Consider the following 26,981-nt stretch of genomic DNA (forward strand, 5'->3'; position numbering starts at 1 on the left):
TTGCTTTGGTTATTTTCCAAGAAGGGTCTCATGCATTTTTTTTTCCAGGTTGGCTTCAGAGCACAACACTTTAAACCTCTACCTCCTGCACAGAGTAACAAGCAGGAGAGGCGACACCCAGCCCCAAATCTAGTCAGTTCTCAGGTCCAGGTGGTCCACTTCTCACTTTTCCTCAGCAGAGGTGTCCCTGCCCAATAGGAAGTTAACATATCTTGCCCAGACATCCGTGGTAGCCTCCTGCCTGGTCTTCTGTGAGCTTTCCCAGTCCAAGTTTATCCTGTGGCCAGAGTTTATGTCTCTCCTCTGCTTAAATGGTTTCCTACTGCTCAAGAAGAAGTAAAAACCTTCTAACGGGAATCGGGATGCTATATGATCTGCCTTCTTACCACTCTAATCTTAGCTTAGACCTTCTCTTGTTTTCTCTGTCCCTGTACTCTTTCCTCTCTACTCTCCAAGCATTCTCATGCCTCAGGACCTTTACATATTCCATTTTTTTCTATCTAAAATTCTCATGTTAACTAGTGTCTTGCCTCCTTTTCACCTATTCTTTTTTTTTTTTTTTTTTTTTTTTTTTGGCCAGTCGTGGGCCTTGGACTCAGGGCCTGAGCACTGTCCCTGGCTTCTTCCCGCTCAAGGCTAGCACTCTGCCACTTGAGCCACAGTGCCGCTTCTGGCCGTTTTCTGTATATGTGGTGCTGGGGAATCGAACCTAGGGCCTCGTGTATCCGAGGCAGGCACTCTTGCCACTAGGCTATATCCCCAGCCCTTCACCTATTCTTATAGACCTTTTAAGATACAGTTTAAAGGGCTGGGGATATGGCCTAGTGGCAAGAGTGCTTGCCTTGTACACATGAGGCCCTGGGTTCGATTCCCCAGCACCACATAAACAGAAAACAGCCAGAAGTGGCGCTGTGGCTCAAGTGGCAGAGTGCTAGCCTTGAGCAAAAAGAAGCCAGGGACAGTGCTCAGGCCCTGAGTTCAAGGCCCAGGACTGGCCAAAAAAAAAGAAAAGAAAAAGATACAGTTTAAAGGGCATGTTCTTAGAGGATGTTAGCCATGAAGGGTCAAGTCTTTCCTTATGGTTTAGCTTTATAATCCTCATCACAATTATAATTTAATGCTTAATTTGCAACTGATTATTTCATGGCTATTCCCCCGTCACATAATATAGACAGCCTGTCTTCAGGAAGGTTTAGCCTTGTTTAGGCACTCCAGCTCAAATATCTAGTATAGTGCTTGGCATGTGGTCAGTTAAAGAACATTTGTGAGAAGTGGCACTTTGGCTCAAGTGGTAGAGCGCAAGCCTTGAGCTGAAGCGTTTAGGGACAGCACCCAAGCCCATAGTTCAAGCCCTACGACCAAACCCCCCCACCCCCCAAAAAAGCTAGAAGTGGCACTGTGGCTCAAGTGGCAAAAGAACCTCAGGGACAGTGCCCAGGCCCTGAGTTCAAGCCCCTGGACTGACAAAGAATATTTGTGAATCACTGAATTAACTAGCTAGCCTATTTGTTCATTCAGGAAACTCATCAATGCATTTGAGAAAAGAGAGTGAATAAACAAGACCACACACACACACACACACACACACACACACACACACACACACACACACACACTGTTATGCCAAGTCTCGAGAAGACCACCAAGAAGGCCACCGAGACCAAAATGCAAAAGCAAGGCTTTATTCAGGCGAGCTGCAATTCGGGCCTCGTCCTACCCACCGACACAGCGGAAGTTAGGAGGAAGCCCCGAGCTGCGATTGCACAGGGCTTATAAAGGCAAAAAACAAAGTTACAGCCATCAGGTGTTCAAGCAAGGCAAAAAACAAAGTTACAGCAATCAGGTATTCAAGCAATCAAGATTAGGACACGGGTACAAATCTGATTGGCTCAGGGCTCGAGGCATTTTGGGGGCGGTTAGAGTTCTTGACCGGCTGGGCCCTAATAAGCTTGTCCTGGGTTTGCTCACGGGGCCTGCTTATCTCAGGTTTGTGTGGTAAAGTGGGGCCTCACTTCAAAATGGCTTTAGTCTGGCTCTTCAACACAAAATAAGTTCCTATCATCATACGGGCGAATGTCTAGTGAAGGAACTACTGGTGTGCTAGATGTAGCTTGTCCTGATCCCAAGAACAAATGATAGACATTTCTTTACAATTCTGCATTTAATGGGACCAAGTGGATAGCTTGAAACAACCATGGTGGAAGTATTTACACCATGGAAATGAGCAAACACTGCAAATCAAAGTTTTTTCTTCTACAGAACTGGTGGTAAAATAGTTACCAGCACACTACTGATGAGATGCCAACAAGAAACAAAATAAGTAAAAATATACAGTCCAGTGTACCTTATTAACAGGAAAGGGTAGTAGTAGTGTGTTGAGAGGTAAGCTTTCTGTTTAAACCATGTGACAAAATGGTGGGTTCACTGACTGAGGCCAAGGATCTGAGGAGGCAGAAGGGAAACAGAGGGGTGACAGGAGTCACTGTTGGAGAAGGGCAATTAAGTCTCTTCAGAAAGGATAAGGCTGAGGCAAGCAAGGGGAAAGAACATCAGCTTTGGAGCAGATCTGGCCCCTGCCAGATGATCTTGTGATTCAAAGTGACATAAGATTCAGTTTTCAGCAGGTGTTAGTGGCTCACACCTATAATCCTAGCTACTCAGGAGGCTGAGATCTGAGGATCGTGGTTCAATGCCAGCCTGGGCGGCAAAGTCCGTGAGACTCTTATCTCCAGTAAATTACTCAGAAAAAGCCGGAAATGGCTCTGTGGATCAAGTGGTAGAGCACTAGCCGTGGGCACAAAGAGGTTCAGGGACAAAGCCCAAGCCCTAGGACTGGCAAAAGAAAAAGAGTTCAAGCCCTAGGACTGGCAAAAGGAAAAAAAAGAAAAAGGAAAAGATTCCGTTTTCATGGAGGTTAAGTAAATGGTAAATATATGTTATTTTTAGGGTTAAATGAGATAATACAGATAGACTCAAGCCTTAGTAGGCATTCAGCAAATGTTATCCCACTTCCCTGCCTATGTTTGGGGCAGGACAGAGAAAGGTCCTGGTGGCACAGACCTACTCAAACAGGGGAGAGGGGAATCAACCCAAGTTTGCCCACATTTCAATTCCATTACAGGTTCCATTTACTAGGTACCTAGGAAAACTGCAGATAGAGATATATTAGATTCAAAAATATTTTAAAAGTGTCTTTGGCTACATTTAGTTTGCTACATGGATTTAATATGGCAGAGTAGGCAATTTTGAAATACACAACAAAAGATCTGGCCAAATTCAAGCTATGTCCTGCCAGAGGGGTGATCATTAACACAGAGCAGACAGTAAACATAACCCACCCCCTGGCTTTCCTCCCATCCCGCTGAGTTTTACGAGGTAAAACTCTCAAGTGCAGGCGGGTGCAGTGGCTCAGTGTTCACAGGTGAAATCAATCAGTGCAAATTTGCTAGCTAAGAGCCCCAAGCTATACTAAAACCCACTCCTGTCTCCCAGAGGCAGATACAACTGAGAAGTGCCTTCTCTCATTGGTCATGGACGCTGCTGGCGCTGAGCCTCTGCCCAGAGAATTTGGGACATGTTCCTCTGGGTAAGTTGGAGGAGCTCTGGGCAAACCCCAGAGCTGGCCAACCCTGGCCGCTTGGCTGATACAGTTTTTATGGACTCTTCAGAATTTGAATCTACAATGTGTGCTTTTGGCACCAATGGCAGTTTAATATCTTCTTTGGCGTTAAAGCAAATGAATACCTTTAGAAAACTGTTTGTTTTTTTATAGCTCACACTGTTATTTAACTCAAAGATGTAGAAATCAAAAACTGTTTAGCACAGCAAGAGAGAAGAGCAATATGTTATTAGGGCTGTGACTTTACTGAGGTCTCCACCACCCCACCAGAAGCCCACTCTGGAGTCAGGGATCCACAAAGACAGGCCAACCCAAGCTTGCATTTGAGGGACCATCTCCTTTCTTTCCACATGTCTGAAAAGCACTGATCTTATTTTGACAGCTGCCATCTGGATTTAAAGACTTTTAACCGTAAATGTGAGTCATTGGCCTCTGTTTTTCTGCTGGAAGAAACAAAAGGAACCCAGTGTCACAGAGGAAAACAAACCTGTCTCTCAGGCAGGCTCCAGCTGGGCCCTATCTCCTTTCTCTCAATGTCAAATTTTCTTTCAGTTAAGTCCCTTACTCACTAACAAGATTTCGGTTTTCTTTGGGGAAGGGAAAAGAAAAAGGAGAGGAGAGGAACTCCCTAAAACAAAGCTTAAAAACTAAGAACATTTGATTGAAATAATAAATACATGTGAATAATATCTTCTTATAGAGCAGTGCTTTCCAGCAGTTCAATTAATGGGTGTCACATCACTATGTTCTTAATATAAACCCTCCAGAGCGGGATTCCCAGGGAGAGTTGGTTGGAAACATCTAGGTCCATGGTCTCAGACCAGAGGGAGCATCAGAACCCTTTGGTGGGAGGGGGGGCTTGAGAAAACTGGTGCCTGAGATTCAGCACGCTGTGGGGGAGACATGGAACCTCCATTCCCCTGCAAAGCTGAGGCTGTCATCCTGGGGCCCTGCATTTGTGGAAACAGCAAAGCAGAAGCTGTACAAGTTTCAGGCTCCTTTCCCCCGTGTGTCCAATTGTTTCACAACTGGCATTTCTCCACTCAGGTTTATAACTCAGTTCAGGTCTCCCACAGGGCTCCTTTGCTTTTTGAAGCACACACCCTGTCTCAGGCAGATGGTACACTAAACTGAATGGGATAGGCTCTGAGCTTCCTCTGGGCTCACCAGGGCTAGGAGGAAGCGCTGGAGCTCTGCAAGCCCTCTGCGCCTGCGCATGCTCTCATAGCAGCTGCTGGTCTTTGCCCTGCCCTGGGCTGCTAGGCAGCCTCGTGTGCCTCGCTCTCCCTCCACACTCTGCCTGGGAGCTGCCCCCGCACTCACACCCTGACCTTGGTTTTCAACATTCCCTTTCCCTTCTCCAAGGTCTCCTCCATTTTCAGGGTCAATGACTATCACCAAAGTTGTCCACCCCAGGCTTTTCCTTAACCTTGAATTTTCCATCCCCGCTGCACCCAACCACTTGTGTGGCCTCTCCCTCCCCTCCCCGCTCCCCAGCCCCACTCTGCAGTTTGCCCTCAAATCCAGCTTTCCTCTGTGAAGGAATCTGTCTCAATAATAACACCCCACCCACTATCCATTTCTTATGCCATTAATCCCTCTCTAGGGCTGCTGTAGTCTTCTAGTTGATTCTGTGGGCCTAAGAAACAACCACACTGAACTGAAGGAACTGAGAAGTCAAAAATGGAATCTCTTTAAGCATATATAGAACAAAGCCAGGGGCTGGGGATATGGCCTAGTGGCAAGAATGCTTGCCTCAAATACATGAGGCCCTGGGTTCAATTCCCCAGCACCACATATACAGAAAATGGCCAGAAGTGGCGCTGTGGCTCAAGTGGCAGAGTGCTAGCCTTGAGCAAAGCCAGGGACAGTGCTCAGGCCCTGAGTCCAAGGCCCAGGACTGACCAAAAAAACAAAAAACAAAAACAAAGCCAGTCTTAGTGTTTCTTGGGTCTCAAATGTACAAGAAAATTCCCTGTAAGTGGCTGACCCACGGTTTCCACAGGGAATGAATGAATGGCTTACACTACTGCCAGCTTCTACTTACTAAACAGTTACTTTGCCCTTGATATGTGTGTGCAGATCTCCGTTCACCAAAGGACACTGTTGGAACTCAGCTTGAGAACCTCCTTTTTCCACCATTTGTCACAGCTTGCATGCCTTCCCTCATCCACTCTGTGTCCCCAAACAAGCTAGGAATCGAACTCGGGGATTCATGTATACGAGGCAAGCACTCTATCACTAGGCCATATTCCCAGCCCCCTTGCTGCTTTCTTTTTAATATAGTATTGTTGAGTTCTATTTAATTAAAATTTGGTCAAGTATTCCTGCATCTAAATTCAAGAAGAATGCTAGCTGTTTTCCTTTCTTGCTTTGACACTGTGTGACTTTTTCTAGGTCATGTTCCTTAACTTTGATTTAAAAACTATTAAATCACTTATGTATCTTAGGAAAATTAGTGTCAGGAACATTTCCAAGAAGTAAGAGCAATAAAATGCATTTGGTATGACTCTTGAGACAGAATAAAAAAAGAGAGAGAAAAATCTATACAAGGAAGTTTACATTTCTGCCAAATGAAGTTTTATAAATGTTACATTTATTAGTTTTCAGATAAGTAAAATATTCTAAAAAGGAAGGGAGCATCCTTATTTTAAAAATGCAATTCAGGGGGCTGGGAATATGGCCTAGTGGCAAGAGTGCTTGCCTTGCATACTTGAAGCCCTGGGTTCGATTCCTCAGCACCACATATATAGAAAACAGCCAGAAGTGGTGCTGTGGCTCAAGTGGCAGAGTGCTAGCCTTGAGCAAAAGGAAGCCAGGGACAGTGCTCAGGCCCTGAGTCCCAAGCCCCAGGACTGGCAAAAAATAAAATAAAAATGCAATTCAGGGGCTGGGAATATGGCCTAGTGGTAAAATGCTCGCCTCATAAAAACACAATTCAAGGGAGCTGGGAATATGGCTTAGTGGTAGAGTGCTGGCCTAGCATGCATGGGTTCGATTCCTCAGCACCACATAATCAGAAGTGGCTGGAAGTGACGCTGTGGTTCACGTGGCAGAGTGCTATCCTTGAACAAAAGGAAGCCAGGGACAGTGCTCAGGCCCTGAGTTCAAGCCCCAGGACTGGCAAAAACAAAACAACACAACAAGGGCCAGGAATGCTAGAGGCTGGGCATGTGAAGGGCAGGCTTCATGAGACAACTTTGCTCCACTTTTGGAGGGATGTGAACTTGGGGCTTTATATATTCTATCACTTGAGGCACACCTCTAGCTCCTGCTTTTTTTTAAATGAGGGGAAAGGAAACACATAAACTTCCACTGTTTTGAAATTACACTAATGTTTTTCAATATAGCTCATATACCAATATTGGATGGTGAAGATGCTTTGAAAAGCAGAAGGATGTAGCTCAATGGCAAAGTACTTGCCTAGCAAGTGCAATGTCCTGGGTTCGATCCCTAGTATGAAAAAAGAAAAGACCAAAAAAAAAATACAGTTAGAAAAGCAGAAGGAATCTATAATGTTGACTTCCAATACATTCCAAATTGTGCATAAAATTCTTTTTTTTCTTCCAGTCCTGGGGCTTGAACTCAGGGCCTAAGTACTGCTCCTGGCTTCCTTTTGTTCAAGGCTAGCACTCTATCCCTTGAGCCACAGCACCACATCCAGCCTTTTCTGTTTATGTAGTGCTGAAGAATTGAACCCAGGGCTTCATGCATGCTAGGCAAGCACTTTACCACTAAGCCACATTTCCAACCAAGGTAATTTTTTTTTAACATACTTGATTTTAGTCTTTGAGTAAACAGGTACTTTTGAAACAACTGGTTTACACAGAGGGTTGGTTACCGGGATACTGAACAGTCCTAAAGCCTGGGCACCTAAAAATGGTTTTATACTGCTTCGGAAAAAAGAGAAAATTAGTGGGAATGGGTGAAAAATAACACTCTTCAACAACTGAAGGACTCTCTCTCTCTCTCTCTATTTGGATGAGGAAGGAGATAATTTTCTGGAATACATACAAATTCAGGTTGGCAGATACAAGGCCAGAAGCAGAAATGATAGAGACCAGGATGTTAGCACAACCACTGATCCAGGTGCTATGTGATGCTTGACTTGGTTCTCAAGAGCTGTTACCCATCTGGGATGTGAGGAGGGAGGGATTAGAATTCTGGAGTCGTGGAGGGACAGGGAGGAGCTAAACGTCAGAAAGCCACTGTCCATTGTCACCCAAAGTATCTACAAGTCGAGAGTTTTCCTCCACACAGGCAAAGCATAACTAGAAAATTGTGGTGATGTGTATATTTTCCATATCTAACCACAGTGTGTGTGTGTGTGTGTATGTATGTGTGTATGTGTGAAGGCAGTCACCTAAGGGGGTTATAATAGCTAAGTGAGTGCTTATCCTGGTGAATTAGTTCTGTACTTCCTCAGAATCTGTATTCCATGGAATCTGTTAGTCCTGAATGTAGAGAAAGTTTTCTGGGTACCATCTAGGGATCCTCAAGGGACATAAAATAATATCACATGGTGGCTAAGTACCAGGATATCGTTTGTATGATGTTTGGTCCACCATCCACACTGACCATGTGACCTTGAGTAAATGATCTAAGGTTTTGTTCCTTATTTTCCTTATCTGTAAAATAAGAATGATAAAACTTACTTTAAGAGCCCATTGGGAGAATTAAATGAGAACAAACAACAAAGCACTCAGAGGAGCTCCTGGAACTTGATACTTGAAAAGTGGCTAAGGTTAGGCCTGACCTCAGGTCCCAGACCCCTGGGACTTTGGTGATTGTAGCTTCTGATTTATTTGATTAGGCCTGACCTCAGGTCCCAGACCCTGGGACTTTGGTGATTGTAGCTCCTGATTTATTTGATTCACTCCTGTGCATGAATACAAGCTTGAAAATAGAAGACCCTTTGCTGTTTTATTCACAGTTCAAGTTCCAGTGCATTGCATGCTGCCTGATGTGTTCTGTGTGTAAGCATGTGGTCAATGAAAAAGAATCAATCAACAGGTCAGTGAGTATATGAAAGAATGAATGAATGGGAAGCACTTCTTAGGGAGGAGGAGGTGCTTCCAGTGAAGAGGTATAACTCACATTCCTTTGTGTCTGGGAGATTATCCAGCTACATCCAGGAGAGGAAAAGAAGAAAGGAAATAACTGGGCCTCTTTCTTTCCCAGGCCCAGGCAAGTTCTGCTGCTGCTTACAGGGCTGGGTCCCTGAAAACAGCTTGTAAATAGAGGTCCACCAAGAGCACCATTTTAACTTTCTGTAGTCCAAACACAGGAGCTAAAACAGGGGCATAGTAACAAAGAAAGTATTCATTGTGGGGAGGTTATTACCCTTCCTATTTAGTGGGTGAGGAAATTGCAAATCAGGACGTTTAAATAAGCAACCCAGTTTGAAATAGCCATCAGAGGATAATGGCAAGATCCAAGTGGAGATCTGCAGACCATAAAGGCCCCCGGAGCCACTGAGGTACCAACTTCAGAAATGCAGAGGAGTCTAAGCATGCTCTGTGACTGACACAGAGAGAGATATACATATATTAACTCTTGTGCTGAAGGTCATACAGCTCACTGCTTTCAGGGTGACTGTGGGCTGGTGGAGAGAAGGCTGAGCCCTGTTCTAACTCTTTTCCTTGTCTCTACTCCTAGGTCCTCCCCCCAAGTCCTCTTGCTTCTGGAGACTAGAGAACCTCAAAGGGTGATAACAGTAGGTCAGAAATGCTTTGAAAGTCTGAATCTCTGAGGAGAGCCCAGGAGCTGCTTCCCAAAGTCTGAGAGCCACTGTACTGGGCTCCTGTCTGCTCTCTACAAGGGCCTCTCTACTTCTCCAGCAGTTTCTGCTTCAATTCCTCTGTGCCTCCACCCAGGAGCCAGGAGCATCATGGTCTGTGGCAGACCCAGGGAGACTGACTGGCCAATACAGCTCACAAAATCTGTGGGAGAGTTTGTTTCATGGTGTCAATTCTGACTTGGCTAAATCTTCAGTGTGGGAAATGGCACCGGGTGGCTGCCCAGATGCCCACCGAGCTTTGGGGCATGAGGTAGGCAAAGGAATTCTTGTGCTCAGAAAAAGGAAGAGCAGGAAGGGAGTGGGAAAGATGGTGGGAGGCTGAGAGTACCTGAGGAGATTTGGTTGTTTGCCAAGCAGTGTGGGGTGTTGTGAGAACGACCTCTTCCAGGCTCCTCCTGCCTGTCTGCTCTTGCTCCTGCAAAGTCTGCTAAACCCAGGAGTATTTTCTATGAGAACTTTCATTATGGAGCTTGAAGAAGTACTAAATCTTCAAGTGGAAGAGACAAGGATGATTCTAACTGCACTTAATCTGTGATTAACCTGGCCTAATCTGGGTTCTGAGAGGACCCCCCAAGACCAGAGAGCATCTTGGCCTCCAGAGTCCAAGGGCCCAGAGCCACAGAACTGGAAGGAATCACACTAATCTTGAGGAATGGTCAGCCAATCAACCACTGAACCCTGAAACTAAAAACTGAGAAGAAAATGGAAAATGTGGTTTGGCATTATCAATGCAATACTAATCACAGCCATTTGTGCAAACTGCTTTCCATTCATTCTTATCTGCTTGCTGTGTGGTATAATGACAGTTATGCTTTGGATGAACTATTGGTCAGATTAGCTGACTCCCATTGGTTCCCATGTGGCAGGTCTCCCTCAGGCCTTGTTTTGGTGGCCTAGTTGTCTGTGGATTAGAACAGTGGTTATACTCACTTTTTTTTTTTTAAGTAAGAGCACACACTTAGGATATGGGTAACTGTCTCTTAAAGGGCGTTCCTTTATTCTGGCTGAAATACCAGTATAATGTGTAGTCTTTGGAGCTTGGCTAGAGAAGGATGTGATTTCTACCATTTTCTATTTGCCTTTTGGGGGGGGGAGGGGTTAAATTTAGGAGACCAATATAAGTATCTCTCACCAAAGCAACCGGATCCCTGTACACCTCTAAAACAGAAATAGGAATAATCACTCCCAGCTGAGGTGAATAACTCATCTTAAGTCCATGCTTGAGAAAAGAAAATGAAAGATGGAAACAGCTCCTTGGGGTACAGTTAATAAACACAGTGGTTAAAAAGGCTCTTCAGTAGCTCCCCATAAAGAAGAAGCTTGGAGCCAGGCAGGGTGGTTCATGCCTATAATAGGAGCTACTGGGAGATAGAGAGTAAGAGGACCATGGTTTGAGGCCATGTCCAGCAAAAGGTTCATGGGACCCCATCTCAATTTTTTAAAAAACAGAGATGTCATAGCATGTGCCTGTCCTCTCAGCTACTCAAGAGGGATAAATGGGAGGAACAAAAGTGAGAGATCTTATTTGAAAACAACCAAAGCAAACAATTGAAGTGCTAGAGTGTCCTGACTAGTAAATATAAAACCCTGAGTTCAAACCCCAATACAACCCAAAAGAGAAACTTAGAAGTGTCCAATAAACATATGAGGAAATGCTCAACATCCCTGGCCTTTATGGAAATGCAAATCAAAATGACATTGAGATTCTAGTTCATCCCAGTAAGACTGGCTAGCATCAAAAATTTGAGCAATAACAAAAGGTGGGGATATGGGGGGACAGGTAGGGAAAGGAACCTATTACACTGTTGGTGGGAATGCAAACTAGTACAATTCCAGAAAGGGGTTTAGAGATTCAACACAAAATACAAAACTTTGTTTCAGCCCCGAGGAAAATGGTAAATGGGTGAGAGACCACAAATGAACAAAATGAGCTTGGATCAAAGAAGTTAAAGCAGGACAGATACATCAGCAAAGCAATCTTACTTCTGCAAGTCTTCTGATCCAAGTTGAGAATGTACCCTTGTTTGCACCTGCAGACATAGGAGCCAGGGGTGTTGATACAGAAGTGGGCACAGTTGTGGTCCAGGATGCTGCACATGTGAACCGCTGAAAGGGAAGACACAGAGAGTCAGAGAACAGTGCCGCCTTTCCCAAACTTCATTCCACCCAGAAAACCCTGAGCCTCTGCCATACAGAGAAGGAAGGACCCAAAGAGAAACAAGCTGCAGTCCCGAGGTATAGGGGACACAGGGTCTCAGACAAGACAGGCACAGACAAACAGCATCAGCAACACACAGATAAAGGGTCAAAGAGAAATGGTGTTAGCAATACCAGACTTCAAGCTCTACTACAGGGCCATCATAACAAAAACAGCCTGGTATTGGTATAAAAACAGATCGGAAGACCAATGGATTAGAATTGAAGATCCAGAAATAAAACCGCACTCTTACAGTCAGCTGATATTCAACAAAGGAGCTAAAGACATACAATGGAATAAACATCGCCTCTTCAACTACTGGTGCTGGGAGAACTGGGCAGCCATATGCAGAAAACTCAAAGTAGACCCAAGCCTATCACCATGCACCAAGATCAACTCAAAATGGATCAATGACCTCAATATCAGACCTGAATCCTTGAAACTACTGAAGGTCAGAGTAGGAAAGATGCTAGAACTTATAGGCACAGGAAGGAACTTCCTGAATAGAGTCCCAGGGGCACAACAAATAGGGGAAAGACTTGACAAATGGGACTATTACAAATTAAAAAGTTTCTGCACAGCTAAGGACATAGCCACCAAAACAGAAAGACAGCCAACGATATGGGAAAGGATATTTACCAGCACAGCAACAGACAAAGGCCTGATATCTGTCATCTACAGAGAACTCAAAAAATAAGCCCAATAAACCTATTAGGAAATGGGCAAAGGAGCTAAAGAGAGACTTCACAAGAGAAGATATAAAAATGGCAAAGAAACACATGAGGAAATGTTCAACATCCCTGGTAGTGGGGCTGGGAATATGGCCCAGTGGTAAGAGTGCTTGCCTCCCATACATGAAGCCCTGGGTTTGATTCCCCAGCACCACATATATAGAAAATGGCCAGAAGTGGCACTGTGGCTCTAGTGGCAGAGTGCTAGCCTTGAGCAAAAGGAAGCCAGGGACAGTGCTCAGGCCCTGAGTCCAAGGCCCAGGACTGGCCAAAAAAAAACAAAACAAAACAAAAAAAAACCATCCCTGGTAGTAAAGGAAATGCAAATAAAAACAACCCTGAGATACCACCTCACTTCCAGTTAGAATGGCCTATACTCTGAACTCAGGCAACAACAAATGCTGGAAGGGGTGCGGGGGAAAAAGGAACCCTTCTCCATTGTTGGTGGGAGTGCAAATTAGTAAAACCACTTTGGAAAACAGTATGGAGGTTTCTCAAAAAACTCAGTATAGACCTACCCTATGACCCAGCCATACCACTCCTAGGCATCTATCCTAAACAGCAAACCCCAAGATATCAAAAAGACAATTGTACTTCCATGTTTATCGCGGCACAATTCACAATAGCCAAAATATAGACACAACCCAGATGCCCCTCCACAGATGAATGGATCCAAAAAATATGGTACTTATACACAATGGAATACTACATAGCAATTAGGAATGGTGAAATACTGTTATTCGCAGGGAAATGGTCAGAACTCTAACAAATAATGTTGAGCGAGACAAGCCTAGAACACAGAAAACAAAGGGGCATGATCTCCCTGATATATGACTGTTAACAAAAGGAGACGGAGAGACAGTAGAGACCAAGTCTGTGAAACCAAAAACTGCTTGTCAAATAATATTCCCGACAGGATTGGGGCAGCGACCCAACAGTATGTAACTAAAACCAAGCAATTACTCAACACATAAAGGTCAAAAATTGACCTCTCAGGGGAATACAATAGCTCAAAAGCTATGTATGTACGTTCATATAAGACTACTGTCGACATATTGTCTAATATCGACATTACATTTAAAGCCCTAGGCGAACTTTCTTGGGCATGGCCACGTGGCTACTGTATATGTTCTTGATACACTGTATATTGTATATATGTCTACCTGACCTAGAGAAGGGATAGAAAAGCAGGGCGTAAGATATCACAAGAAATGTACACACTGCCCTACTATGTAACTGTACCCTTTTTGCACAACACCTTGTCAAAAAAATTGTGTTCAATTAATAAATAAATTAATTAAAAAAAAGAGAAATGGTGTTAGGATGATCCTTATTCAACTGTTTTCTACAAAAACAGAAAAATCCAATTCAACTTAATATCACTTGGCAGGCAGGGAAATTAGAAAGGAGCTAGATTTTATGCATAGGTAGCAATGGAGTAGGACAATCTACTAGTAAAATGAGGATGTATTAAAGAACCAACAGCTGCCCAGGATCATAAGTCCGAAGAATGATGTGGTTTTTATTATTTTATTTAATTAATTAATTTATTTTTTTGGCCAGTCCTGGGCCTTGGACTCAGGGCCTGAGCACTGTCCCTGGCTTCTTTTTGCTCAAGGTTAGCACTGTGCCACTGAGCCACATCGCCCCTTCTGGCCATTTTCTATATATGTGGTGCTGGGGAATCGAACCCAGGGCTTCATGTATACAAGGCAAGCACTCTTGCCACTAGGCCATATCCCCAGCCCATGATGTGGTTTTTAAAACATGCAAATGTATACAAAAATCTGGAGTAACAATGCATGCATATGCTTCATGTTGCTATAACTTTTATGTGTCAGTCAATTTAAAATGTTTCTGCATTTAGTTTCTGAGTTATCTCAGTTTTCAGATACATCGGTTCTTGCAGAAGTCTGTCTAGCGCTCATACAATTCTCATTGTTCTCTACAATATGTGTGTGTGCACACACATGCGCGTGCACTGGGGCTTGAACTCAGGGGCTGGCTATCCCTGAGCTTTCTGTCTTAAGGCTAGTGCTCTACCACTTGAGTTCCACTTCTGGTTTTCTGGCGGTTAACTGGAGCTAAGAGTCTCCGGGCTGGCTTAGCACATGGATCCTCAGATCTCAAACTTCTGAGTAGCTAGGATTACAGCTGTGAGCTAGCGATGCCTGTTCTCCACACCTTAGTTTGTAACTTATTCAATATAATTCAACTTGAACATATTTAAAATTAACAAGCATCCATGTAAACAGAGCCAGTTATGCAATTATTCTCATAAACACAGATGATATCTATAGGCAGAGAATTGTTTTCTGAAGCTCAAATAAGAGAACAACCCCATTCATCCTGCCTTGGAAAAAGTTAGCTGATGACATCCATCTTAATTGTATGTCTCCTTACATCAAATAAGAAATACTGTGAGAAATGAATGAAGCAGGGGAATATAAAAGTGCTTTGCTTTATAGCAGTACAATTTAGAATGCACTGTTAAGAGTTTATGTCTTTTAGTTCCTTTTAGGACATAAATGACATAAGGGAAAATTTGTAAATTAAATCCAATCAGTCATTTTCCCTACGGTGTGAAATAAACATCCTTTTTTGGGAGGGGAAGGGAAGGATCCCTGAGCAATTTTCTTAGCATCTTTATATAAAATGGGTATACAAATAGCACCACCCTTTCAAGAAGAGCCTTGTGAGGGTTCAATTAACCATGCTGCCAATGTGGGTAGCAGTTCTGGGCACTAAATACCTGTTTACTGTTTTGTACTGGCCCTGAGGCTTGAACTCTGAGCCTGGATTCTGTTCCTAAACTCTTCAGCTCAAAGCTAGCACTCTACCACTTCAAGCCACAAATCTACTTCCAGCTTTTTTTGAAGGTTAATTGGAGATAAGACTCTCACAGACTTTCTTACACAGGCTGGCTTTAAACTGCAGTCCTCAGATATCAGCCTCCTGAGTAGCTAGGATTATAAGTGTGAGCCACTAGCACCCAGCTGCCTGTTAACTATTTTATAGCAAAGGAAAAGTATGGTGGTATTTTATTTAACAAATTTAGGTTCATCCTGCCTACATTGATTTTTTTTTTCCCTCAACACCAATCGCAACATCTTTGGTTCATACACGGGCAGTGGTGTTTTATTTTGTTTGGCAATGCTGTGGTTTGAATTCAGGGGGCCTCACATTCTTTAGTCAGTTGCTCTACTGCTGAACGATGCCACCAGCCTTTTCTGCACTGGTTATGTCTACCTGGGCACACAGCTGGGCCATATTCTGGCTATGTTAGTCTTCCTCTTTGTACCTGGGATGTCAGGCTTGAGCTAATACATCAACTTCCTCCACTGAGGTGCAGTCTCGTGGACTTTTCTGCCAAGTTTGGCCTCAACTACAAACCTCCCAATCTTAAGTCTTCCCAAGTAATTAGGACTACAGGTATAAGCCACTGACATCTGGTTCATGGGCTGTATTTCATAGACTCTAAAATGTACCTCAATTTCAGAGATGTTAAAATACACTTGAGTCGGATGCTGGTGGCTCATGCCTGTAATCCTAGCTACTCAGGAGGCTGAGATCTGAGGATCGTGGTCCAAAGCCAGCCCAGGCAAGAAAGTCCATGAGACTCTTATCTACAATTAACCACCAGAAAGCCGGAAGTGGCGCTGTGGCTCAAGGGGGAGAGCGCTAGCCTTGAACTGAAGCGCTCAGGGACAGCACCCAGGCCCAGAGTTCAAGCCAAATGACCGAAAAAAAAAACACCAAAAACCCCAAAATACACTTGACCCTCTAACACTGTACCAATTAAGTCACACCTCCCAGTCTGGATTTTTTTGCTGGTTACATGGAGACAGAGTCTCACACATTTTTCTGCCTCGGTTCGTTTCAAACCACAATCCTCAGATCTCAGCCTCTTGAGCAGCTAGGATTACAAGCATGCATCACCAGAGCTCAGCAATACTGTATTTTTTTTAACCAGGAAATATGAAGATAATATTCATAATATTCTTTTTTTTAAGGGACAAAGGATTTATTTTGAGTCATTACTTCAAAGGATTCTGTTCTCGGTTCCTGAGACTCATGCACTGGACACAACATGACCACAGTGGGAAAATGGAGCAGAGAATTACCACACCTCCTGGCAGCCAGGAAGGAGGCTGAGGAGAAGATAATATTCTTATTTTACTTTGAGACAACACCTTACTATGTAGCCCAATCTGGCCTGGAACTTGTGAACCTTCTGTCTCAGGTCTCTGAGTGCTGGGATTATAATTATAAACATGTGCCACCATGCTTGGCTTAAGATAATTTTTTAAGTAAATGTATGAAGGACTAAAAGAGTATTCACTATGGTGGATTGACTATGGGTCTTGAAAGAAAAAAAATTTCTGGGTATACAAAGCTGGCCTTTCCAACTGTGCCTCAAAGGGGTGCAACAGAGTAGACTTTGCCCAGGACGGTTGCTGAAAGGTGTGTCTCCCAAGCACTATTAGGGCCTCCAATTGTGCCTGGCCTGGGTGGGGTGGAGCTATTAGGCTAGAATAGCCTTGCTCTTGGCTCCAAAATGCCAAGTAAGGCTGATAAAGCAGGCACCAAGCCATTCATGGAAAGCAGCCCCACCCCACTTGCAATGAGTCACCAGGATGCAAAGAGCACTGTTCTCTCACCAGGCGGCGAAAATGGAACCCAGGATGTGGGGAGTTTTGTCATTTTCTAGACAGAACCTCAATTCACAGTAAATCTGGCTCTCAAGTCTCTTTGGTGGTCTCTAGGGTAGCCTGGGAATGGGACTTTAGGGTTTCCCCTTGCTGTCGCTGGTGTGGGAAGTCACTGCCAGTCAGTATAAAGCTGCTTGCTGTGCCCAGGCCCAGGGCCACTGTGCTAGCAAAAGGCTCACCCACACGTTTGCCTCCAAAGCCTAATGGATTCCTGATTGCATGATCATACCTGGACACCACCTGTCTCCTGCAGCCTACAGCTGTAGCCTCGTTGCTCAGTACTCCCTGCAGTACTGTGCCATCACCCCTTCTCCCCAACAACTTATCCTTCCTAAGGACAAAGAGGCCTCCATTCCCCATGAGTAGCTCTCTTAATGCATTTCAGAATCAGGAGGATCCTCCTACTGGGTAGTGAAATCAAAGGAGAGAGTCAGGACTAGCTTTTGAATTAAAAAATAAATAAAGCATATTCAGGAGGCTGAGATCTGAGGATCGCAGTTCAAAGCCAGCCTGGGCAGGAAAGTTGGTGAGACTCTTATCTCCAATTAACCACCAAAAAAAACCCTGGGAAGTGAAGTTGTGGCTCAATGTTATAGAGCACTAGCCTTGAGCAAAAAGAGCTTAGGGGCAGCACCCAGGCCCTGAGCTCCAGCCCCACAACCAACTAAATGAATGAATGAATGAATGAAATAATATACGTTTGCCTAGATTACTGCAATCACTCTCCCATATATCTCTGTCCAGAAAACTACTATTCTTCATCTAAGTCTGGGTAGCTCTCCATATTTGGGATGGACCTTCTGAAACAGAGTGCCTTGGCTCCTACCTTTGCTCTGTCACTCAAAGCTGTGTGACCTTGGACAAGTTATTTAACCCCTTTGGGCCTCAATTTCCTCTTCTATGCAATGGGAATTTGTTTTGAGCCCATCCTGGGGCTTGAACTCAGGTCTTAGGCTCTGTACATGAGTTTTTGTGCTGCACAAGACTCTATCACTTGAACCAGAGCTCCACTTCCAGCTTTTTGGTGTTTAGTTGGACATAAGTGTCTCATAGGCTTCACTACCTGGGCTGGCTTTGAACCAAGATCCTCAGATCTCAGTCCTTCTGAGTAGCTAGGATTATAGGCATAAGCCACTGGTGCCCAGCTACAATGGGGAATTGTTTTTAATGGTCCTAGGGCTTGAACTCAGGGACTGGATGCTGTCCCCAAGCCTCTTTGTGCTCCAGGGTAGTGCTCTATCACAGCATCATCACTTCTAGCTTTTTCTGAGTAGTTTATTGGAGATAAGAGTCTCACGGATTTTTCCACCAGGGCTGGACTGGAACTGTGATCCTCAGATCTCAGTCTCTTGAGTAGCTAGGATTACAGGCCTGAGCCACCAGCACCTGGCTAATCAATAGGGAATTTCCTGTGAATAAGATAGTTAACACAAGGTAACTGTTCAAAAGAGCAAATGTATACATTAATAATAATACATGTTAGTGACTAGTTTTGCTACTTGGTTTTTAAGGCTCTTTTGGGGTCATCTACACTTAGAGATTCTTTGGCCCAGGTCCCCTGTCCCACTCCAAGGCCTCTGAAGTGCACAGTTTCTGTGCCAACCATCCCATCATTCCAGAACAAGAACTTCCTCCCAGCAATCTAAAGCCCAGTCAGTGTGTCCATAACCAACAAGACTCCCAAAGCCTGGAGCTGTCACCTGCAACTTAGAAGACAGTGATCGCTATTGTCTGGCCACAGGAGTGCAGGTCACACTGAAGCCCGCTGCTTGCTGATCCTGTGTATTTGATCATACTAATACACACAGAGCACTTCGTAGAGAGGGCTCTACAGTTTATAATCCCATTCACACACCTCCCTTCCAGATGCTGTAGCAGAGGCTCAAGGAGCCCAAAGGATCTGCACAGTGCCATCCAGCTACCGCCTTCTCTTCCTCAGGCCTACAGAGGCTCCTTTCACAGTGTGACCTGTGAATGCCAAACAGGTGAATGCCAAACACAGAGCAAGTTTACCTGCAAGGCAGACTGTGGCAGCTGCCATCAGAAAATGACCCCTCACCTTAAGAGTGGATGAGATAATGCACTCATTGTATTCAATGTATATTATGTAAAACTTGGGCTTGAGGGTAGGGGTGGGGGAGGGGAATAATGGGGGAGAATGATGATGGAAAGGGTGACATTGGTCAAGATGTCTTGTAGTCAGAACCTGATATGGAACTGCAAACTTCCTGCACAACTACTTAAGAATAAAATACAAAAAAAAAAAATTAGAGAGAGGACTGGAGACTTCCTACCATGTGAAGGAGAAAAATGAGCCAAGATTTGGCACCCTGGTCCTACCATGCTGGCTAACTTGCTGGACAAACCTGCTCAGCTGCTAAGTGGGAAGAGGGAGGGGGAACCCGCTGTGATGTAGACACATAGGGAAAGTGCTGAATAGATGTTAGTTATTGTGGTCTTTACCGCACTGTGGATAAAGAGGCCCTGGGGCCTCTTCAACCTTTCGAGATTGTTGATGATGCTGCCTGGATGAGCTTGGCACTGCCCCACAGGCAGCTGTGCCTCCCGCAGTAAGGATGGAAGAGTGTCGGGGGAGTCATTGCTCGGCCCACACAAGTGAATGGAGTAACACCAATGTTTTTTCGTATCTGCTTCTAGATTAAAACAAAGATTATAGGGGGGGGGGGAGGGAAACAGCCAAAAAGGCTAGTCATGGGGCTTAACCTCAGAGCCTGGGCACTGTCCCTGAGCTTCTTTTGCTCAAGGCTAGCACACTACCACTTGAGCCACAGTGCCACTTTCAGCTTTCTCTGTTGATGAGGTACTGAGGAATTGAACCCAGGGCTTCGTGCATGCTAGCCAAGCACTCTACCACTAAGCCACATTCCCAGTCCCAAACCTTTTAATTTTGCTGCCTTGCCCTGAAGCACCCCAAGAAGCATCTTCCTTGGACAAGTCCACGCGCTGCAGCAACATGGAGGGGGGAGGGGGATCGAGTCGTTCCCCTTCTGCTTTCTCATCTACCTTCCCATGTGCTGATAGCTCCAAAATGCTCCTCCATTAAAATTTCTACTGTGCACAAACGGTCAAAAGTATTACAGAACCTACTTCTTAATATTTCCAGGAAAGGGGGAGCATAAATTCTGCAGAAGTCATTTGAAGTCATAAACCTTAAAACCCCTTGCAGCGTGTCCTCTGGATTGAGGTTTCCAGTTGACTCAGGCAGCAGCGCAGCTCCCTAAGAACGGCGCCAGGGAAATGGCCTGGCTGAACACTTTCCAAGTGACGCTGCAAGGAAAAGCTTATTTTTCCCTCATGGCATTGATTTTTTAAGTAAACCTTTGACTCTTGAGTCAACAGAAAATGAGTCTCTGCTTTTTTGAGGTTAGACTTGGTAAGTGTGTGTGTGTGTGTGTGTGTGTGTGTGTGTGTGTGTGTGTGTACTGGGGCTTGAACTCAGGTCCTAGGTGCAGTCCCTGAGCTTTTCTTGCTCAAGGCTGGTGCTCTACCATTTAAGCCACAGCTCCACTACTGGTTTTTTGGTGATTAGTTGGAGACAAAAGTCTCATGGAGGGGCTGGGGATATAGCCTAGTGGCAAGAGTGCCTGCCTCGAATACACGAGGCCCTAGGTTCGATTCCCCAGCACCACATATACAGAAAACGGCCAGAAGCGGCGCTGTGGCTCAAGTGGCAGAGTGCTAGCCTTGAGCGGGAAGAAGCCAGGGACAGTGCTCAGTCCCTGAGTCCAAGGCCCAGGACTGGCCAAAAAATAATAATAATAATAATAATAATAATAATAATAAAAAGTCTCATGGACTTTCCTGCCCAGTCTTTGAACCACAATCCTCAGATCTCAGCGTCCTGAGTAGCTAGGGTTACAGGTACAAGCTACTGGTACTCACTGTCAAGTGGATTTTTTTTTTTTTTTTTTTTTTGCCAGTCCTGAGCCTTGGACTTGGGGCCTGAGTACTGTCCATGGCTTCTTTTTGCTCAAGGCTAGCACTCTGTCACTTGAGCCACAGCGCCACTTCTGGCCATTTTCTGTATATGTGGTGCTGGGGAACTGAACCCAGGGCTTCATGTATACGAGGCAAGCACTTTACTACTAGGCCATAGTCCCAGCCCCAGAGTGCTAGCCTTGAGCAAAAAGAAGCCAGGGACAGTGCTCAGGCCCTGAGTCCAGAGCCCAGGACTGGCAAAATAATAATAATAATAAAAAGAAGAAGAAGAAGAAGAAGTATGTCTAGCCAGGTACTGGTGGCTCATGCCTGCAATCCTACTTAGGAGGCTGAGATATAAGGATTGCAGTTCAAAGCCAGCCCAGCAGAAAAGGCCCAGTATGATTCTTATTTCCAACTAATCACTCAAAATCTGCAAGCAGAACTATGGTTCAAAGTGGTAGAGCTTTATCTCCAATTAATCACCAAAAAGTCAAAAATGGAGCTGTGGTTCAAGTGGTGGAGCATTAGCTTTGAGCCCAGAAGCACCGGATCTTGAGATCAAGCCCTGGCATTATACACACACAAAATGTATTCCCTTTATTTCCCCATCAAGGAAACATGGTAGCTGGAGGATATGAAGGCTACTGAGGTAGGTAAGACAGGATGGGACATGGCTGCCCATTTTCTAAGTGGTAGAATTGAGAGTGGAGTCTGGGGTGGCCTCCTCAGCCCCTACCCTCCCAGAGAGAGAAGGCAGGAGACAGGAGAAACCAAGGTGACCTGCTGAGAAAAGTGGAGGCAGAGCTAGGGTTGAAGGTCACAGGAAGAGTGTAGCAAGGAAGGGAGAAACAGCCACATGGACAGAGGGTTAGAAAGCAAAGGAGAGAAGAAAGAACACAGAAAATACAGCTCCAGAATAGGAAGGGGCCTTCTTTCAGAAGGAGCTGGGGGTGGGCAGAGCTATCTGCCATCTTGGGACGGGAGGGGGCGGCGGGCAGGGGGAGAGCCAGGACCACACTCTTGTCCTCTCCACACTGAATCTCTGTCAGTTGAGAAAACACCTACGGCCAGCAGCATCTCATGGAAAAAATTCCCTGATGTCCACGCCATCTGCAAGGAGACCACACTGTATTCCAGTGCTGCCTCCCAGTCCCATCTCCACCCCATCCCCCGAATTCCAGTATTGGATTTTGAACTCAGGGTCTGGAGTTTTCTAGGCAGGTGCTAATTTTCCCCCTTTGGTTATTTTTTCAGATAGGAAAAAATAACTTTTTGTCCATTGCTAGCCTCAGACTGTGACCCAACTAACTACACTTCCCACATAGCTGCGATCACAGATGCAGGGTCACCACCATGCCTGGGTTATTTCTTGAGATGGAGTCTTAAGAACTCTTTGCTCAGTCAGTCTGGCTTCAAATCTTCCCAATCTCTACTATTTGAGTAAGTGGAATTCCATGAGGTCCTTTCTCTAGGAAAATCTTTCTGAGCTCCTTGGCTCTCCAGTTAGGCCCTGGGATTGTCAGTACCACCCATGAGCTCAATTCTTCCTCCATTATACTGTTAAAGTTATAGTTACTTCCCATTCCTGTAACTGCATGCTCAATATCCGTCTCCCTGGCCCAAGTCTAAGTCCCAGAAGACTGATGCACTATTTTTGGTGTCTGCTGAGTCTCCCCATCCACCATCCCCACTTGTGGCACAGCCCCTGGGAGCTGGCAGCACAGCTTGAACACCTGAGGGATGGGTGCATAAATCCCACCGGTGCCCCTACGTGAGCCACATAGGGCAGGACTTACTGCACAGTTTGTTCTGGAACACAGAGGTCAGCGACTCGATCTGACTGAAGTTGGCCACTAGGAAGACGTGGTCCTCATGGGGCTCACTCCCAATGGCCTTCAGCGTATTGAGATCCACCTGGCCCACGCCAATGGCAAAGATCAGGATGCCGGTGTCCCGGGCCTTGGCAGCCACTTCAGCCACTGAGTCCTGAGGCCTCCCATCTGTCACAATCATTATGACCCGGGGCACATTCTCCCGCAGGGGCCGGGCCCCCTCTGCCTCTGAGAAGGCGATGTTCAAGGCGTACTGGATGGCCAGCCCCGTCATGGTGCCTGTGGAAAGATGCCTCATCCTCTTGACGGCTCGTTCCACCTCAGACTTCCTCTTGAAGGTCTTCAGGGAGAACTCGTTCTTGACTGTGCTGCCATACTGGAGCAGGCCCACTCGGGTGACATCGGGACCAACGTCCAGGAACTGCAAGATGTCCACGATGAACTCCTTGACCTTCGCATAGTCATAGGTGTTGACACTGCGGGAGCTGTCAATAATGAAGACCAGGTCTGCCCGCTTGTTCTCACAGGAGCTCTCTGGAGAAAGAGCAAAGGACCGGGCATCACAAGAGAGCCAACACAGCCTGGCTATTGTTGGAAACCCTAAGACTAAAAACCACCATTCAAACCTCAATAATTGGGATGAGCAGGGTACCTTGTGCTTGTAATTCTGGCTTCTCTGGAGGTCGCGATCGATCCATAGACCAGCCTGGGCAGGGAATTAGCAAGACCCTCTCTTGACCAACAAGTTGGACTTGGTGGTACATACTTGTAATCATAGTTACCCAAGAAGCGTAACCAGGAGGACTGTGGCCTGAGGACAGCTCCAGGCTGGATTCTATCTGCAAAATGATTAACTCAAAACAGGACAGGAGATATGGCTCAAGTGGTAAAGCACTGCTTAACAAGTGCAAGGACCTCACTTCAAACTCCAGTACTGAGAATTAAAAAACAAAACAGAAAACTCAAGAATTCACCAGGTGTTCCTCCACACTCAGGAGTATCTATGTGCATAAATGAATGGATAAACATGAACCCCGGCTACAAACAAGATTTCTTTTTTGCAAGATAAATGAACATATTACTTTCTAGAAAGTCACCAGTGCAGTTTTGTGTTCTCTCTCTCTTCCTTCTTGCATTTATTTTTGTGCTAATCCTATAACTTGAACTCAGGGCCTGGGCACTGTCCATCAACTTGCTTGCTCAAGGCTAGTACTCTACCACTTGGGCCACAGCTCCACTTCTGGCCTTTTGGTGGTTAATTGGAGATAGGGGTCTCATGGAAGCTGGGCATTGGTGGCTCATGCCTATAATCCTAGCTACTTAGGAGGCTGAGATCTGAGGATCACAGTTCCAAGCCAGCCTGAGCAAGAAAGTCTGTGAGACTTTTATCTCCAATTAACAACCAGAAAACTGCAAATAGAACTGTGACTCAAAGTGGTAGAGCACTAGCCTTAAAAAAAATTGTTCAAGGCAGCACCCAGACCCTGAGTTGTAAAGCCCCATAACTGACAAAAAAAAAAGAAAGAAAGAAAAGAGTCTCATGGACTTTCCTGCCCAGACTGGCTTCAAACAGCAATCCTCAAAGTTCAGCCTCCTGAGTAGCTATGATAGTAGCATGAGCCACAGGCATTTGGTTTTCTTTCTTTTTTGGTCTTGCACTTGCTAGGCGAGCACTCTCCCACTAAAGCCATGTCCTTAATCATATTTGCTTTAGTTTATTTTTTCTGATAGGTTCTCTTACTTTTCCCCAGGGCTGGCTTGGGATGCAATCCTTGTATCTTTGTCTCCTGAGAGACTGAGGTTATAGGCATGCCCCACCATGCCTGGCCTTACTGATGTAGTTTGGAGGTAAGCAAACTTCTAAAGAGGATCAAAATTTTACCATTTGCCACATGGTTTGGCAGGGTCCCAAGGAGACCTGTAATCCTAGCTACTCGAAGCTGAGATATGAAGATCATAGTTCCAAGACAGCCCAGGCTAAAGTTTCTGAGACTCTTATCTCCAATTAATCACAGATAAAGTCAAAAGTGGTGCTGTGGTAGAGCAAAAGGAGCTCAAGGACAGCACCCAGGCCCAAAGTTCCTGTCCCAGGACTGGGGGTGGGGGTGGGGGTGGGAATTTTAGATAGAATCCAATGTCAAAGAGCTTGTAGTCTATCTGGGAGGATTATCGATTAGAATAGAGAAGAATGGAACAGGATGGAACCATGACTCTCACAGTCAACAGTAGAGAAAGGGAGGGACTGGGAATATGGCCTAGTGGCAAGAGTGCCTGTCTTGTATACATGAAGCTCTGGGTTCGATTCCCCAGAACCACATATACAGAAAATGGCCAGAAGTGGCGCTGTGGCTCAAGTGGCAGAGTGCTCGCCTTGAGCAAAAGAAGCCAGGGACAGTGCTCAGGCCCTGAGTCCAAGGCCCAGGACTGGCAAAAAAATAAAAACAAAAAAAAAAACATTAGAGAAAGGGAGTGTCAAACAAAAAAAACCCCAAAACATTAGAGAAAGGGAATGTCATTGGCCAAGGGCAAGGAGGTGAAGCAGGAGCTGCTTTGTTTGGATTGAGGTAGTACATGACAAGAGCCTATGGTGGAGTGCCATGGACAACAAAGCATGACTGCATCAGAGGCAAAACCAGGAGCAGAGGCAGGAATTAGTTGTGGAGAAGCTAAGCCAATTACAGAAGGCCTTTAAATTCAGACTGAGAAACAGGTTCCTGTGGTCCCAGATGTTGAGGTGAGTATCTTGGCATCTGATGATGTACCTCTATCTCTCATAGGGAAGTGGCCTGGGTTCCATCCCTAGCGCGCGCACACACACACACACACACACACACACACACACACACACACACATTTCAGTTGTCTAGTGCCATGAAGGTACCTGGCCCACACCACCAAAGTGATAGGTACTATTGTGGCACCACCTGGTTGAGAGGACTCAGACTTGACCTGGGAGATGGTATTGGAAATGAAAGAGCACATCAAAGGACAATTAGCTGTGTCCCCTCCCTCTCCCTCTCCATCATGATGGCTTCACTATGCCTTGAGCAGCATGGGAAGTTCCACCTCTGTCGACAAAGCTCATCCTTCTGCTTCGGGACAAAGACAACACTGCTGGGACAAGAGACTCTGGTGGGTGATGTGGAGTATGATGTGGATATGGTTGAGTACTTTCCCCCCACACACACTGAAATTGAGATCTTGAAATGTGAGGTATTAAGAGAGTAGGAGTTTAATCCAACCATGGTGTTGAGAAGTGGGCCTTTAGGATTAGATATGAGGGTAGAGCTCCTGTGATTGAATGCTGGTGACTTTTGTATAAGAGGTAGGAAGAAATATGGGACACATCCACACAGGCTACCTGTTTCTTACCATTTGATGTTTAGTGCCACTTTGGAACAAACTCTTCCAGAAAGAAAATCATTACCAGATGTTGCTCCTCCACGCCGGCTCGGAACTATGAGCCAAATAAACCTACATTCTTAATAAAGTTCCCCAACCACAGGTATTTCTTTATAGTAGCAAAAAGTACAGTAACATGACGCTTCTCACTGGGACTAATCTTCTTTCTCTCACCTTCTCCTCCTCATTCCCAGACTAAATGAGGATTTAGAAAGGATTAGAAAGGTGATCCCAAATGCTTTCCGTAAGTCCCAAACACCACAGCTGCAAGAAAAAGAGACTGGCAGAGAGAGAAAGCCAAAAGTGAAACACTGCAGCCAGTCATAAAAATGAGAAGTGGGAAGGCTCATGAAGTCATCCTATCCAGGCCAGCTTGCCAGGCTGTGGTCACTGGTGCCAGGACACACACCTCGTCATCTCTACTTCACAAGTCCAACACCTTTGGTAGCCCGCAGGGAGCCACCTTTTGTCACGTCTGTACAGCACTGGGGGCTAGACCCGTCTCAAGTGAGCTTCTTGAAACAGAAGACTCATAAATTGCCTGAAAAGATCCAGAAATAAGGTCAACATAAACCCTGACATTCCTAGCATGATCTATTTTTTTCTTTTTTTTTCTTTTTTTTTTTGCCAGTCCTAGGCCTTGGACTCAAGGCCTGAGCACTGTCCCTGGCTTCTTTTTGCTCAGGCTAGCACTCTGCCACTTGAGCCACAGCGCCACATCTGGCCATTTTCTATATATGTGGTGC

General features: G+C 45.3%; 1 protein-coding gene across 3 annotated transcripts in view; it reads right to left on the reverse strand.

The window, feature by feature from the left end:
• Matn2 (matrilin 2) overlaps positions 1-26,981 on the reverse strand; it is a 126,467-nt gene that overhangs the window by 49,721 nt on the left and 49,765 nt on the right. For all 3 annotated transcript variants that reach the window (XM_048358620.1, XM_048358619.1, XM_048358618.1), the window contains exons 3-4: positions 22,798-23,367; positions 11,403-11,525 (exon numbers count right to left, since the gene is read on the reverse strand). In XM_048358620.1, the coding sequence (XP_048214577.1) occupies positions 11,403-11,525; positions 22,798-23,367 (693 nt within the window). The remainder of the gene's footprint in view (positions 1-11,402; positions 11,526-22,797; positions 23,368-26,981) is intronic.

This window comes from Perognathus longimembris, chromosome 12, assembly GCF_023159225.1.
Source record: "Perognathus longimembris pacificus isolate PPM17 chromosome 12, ASM2315922v1, whole genome shotgun sequence".
Lineage (NCBI taxonomy): Eukaryota > Metazoa > Chordata > Mammalia > Rodentia > Heteromyidae > Perognathus > Perognathus longimembris.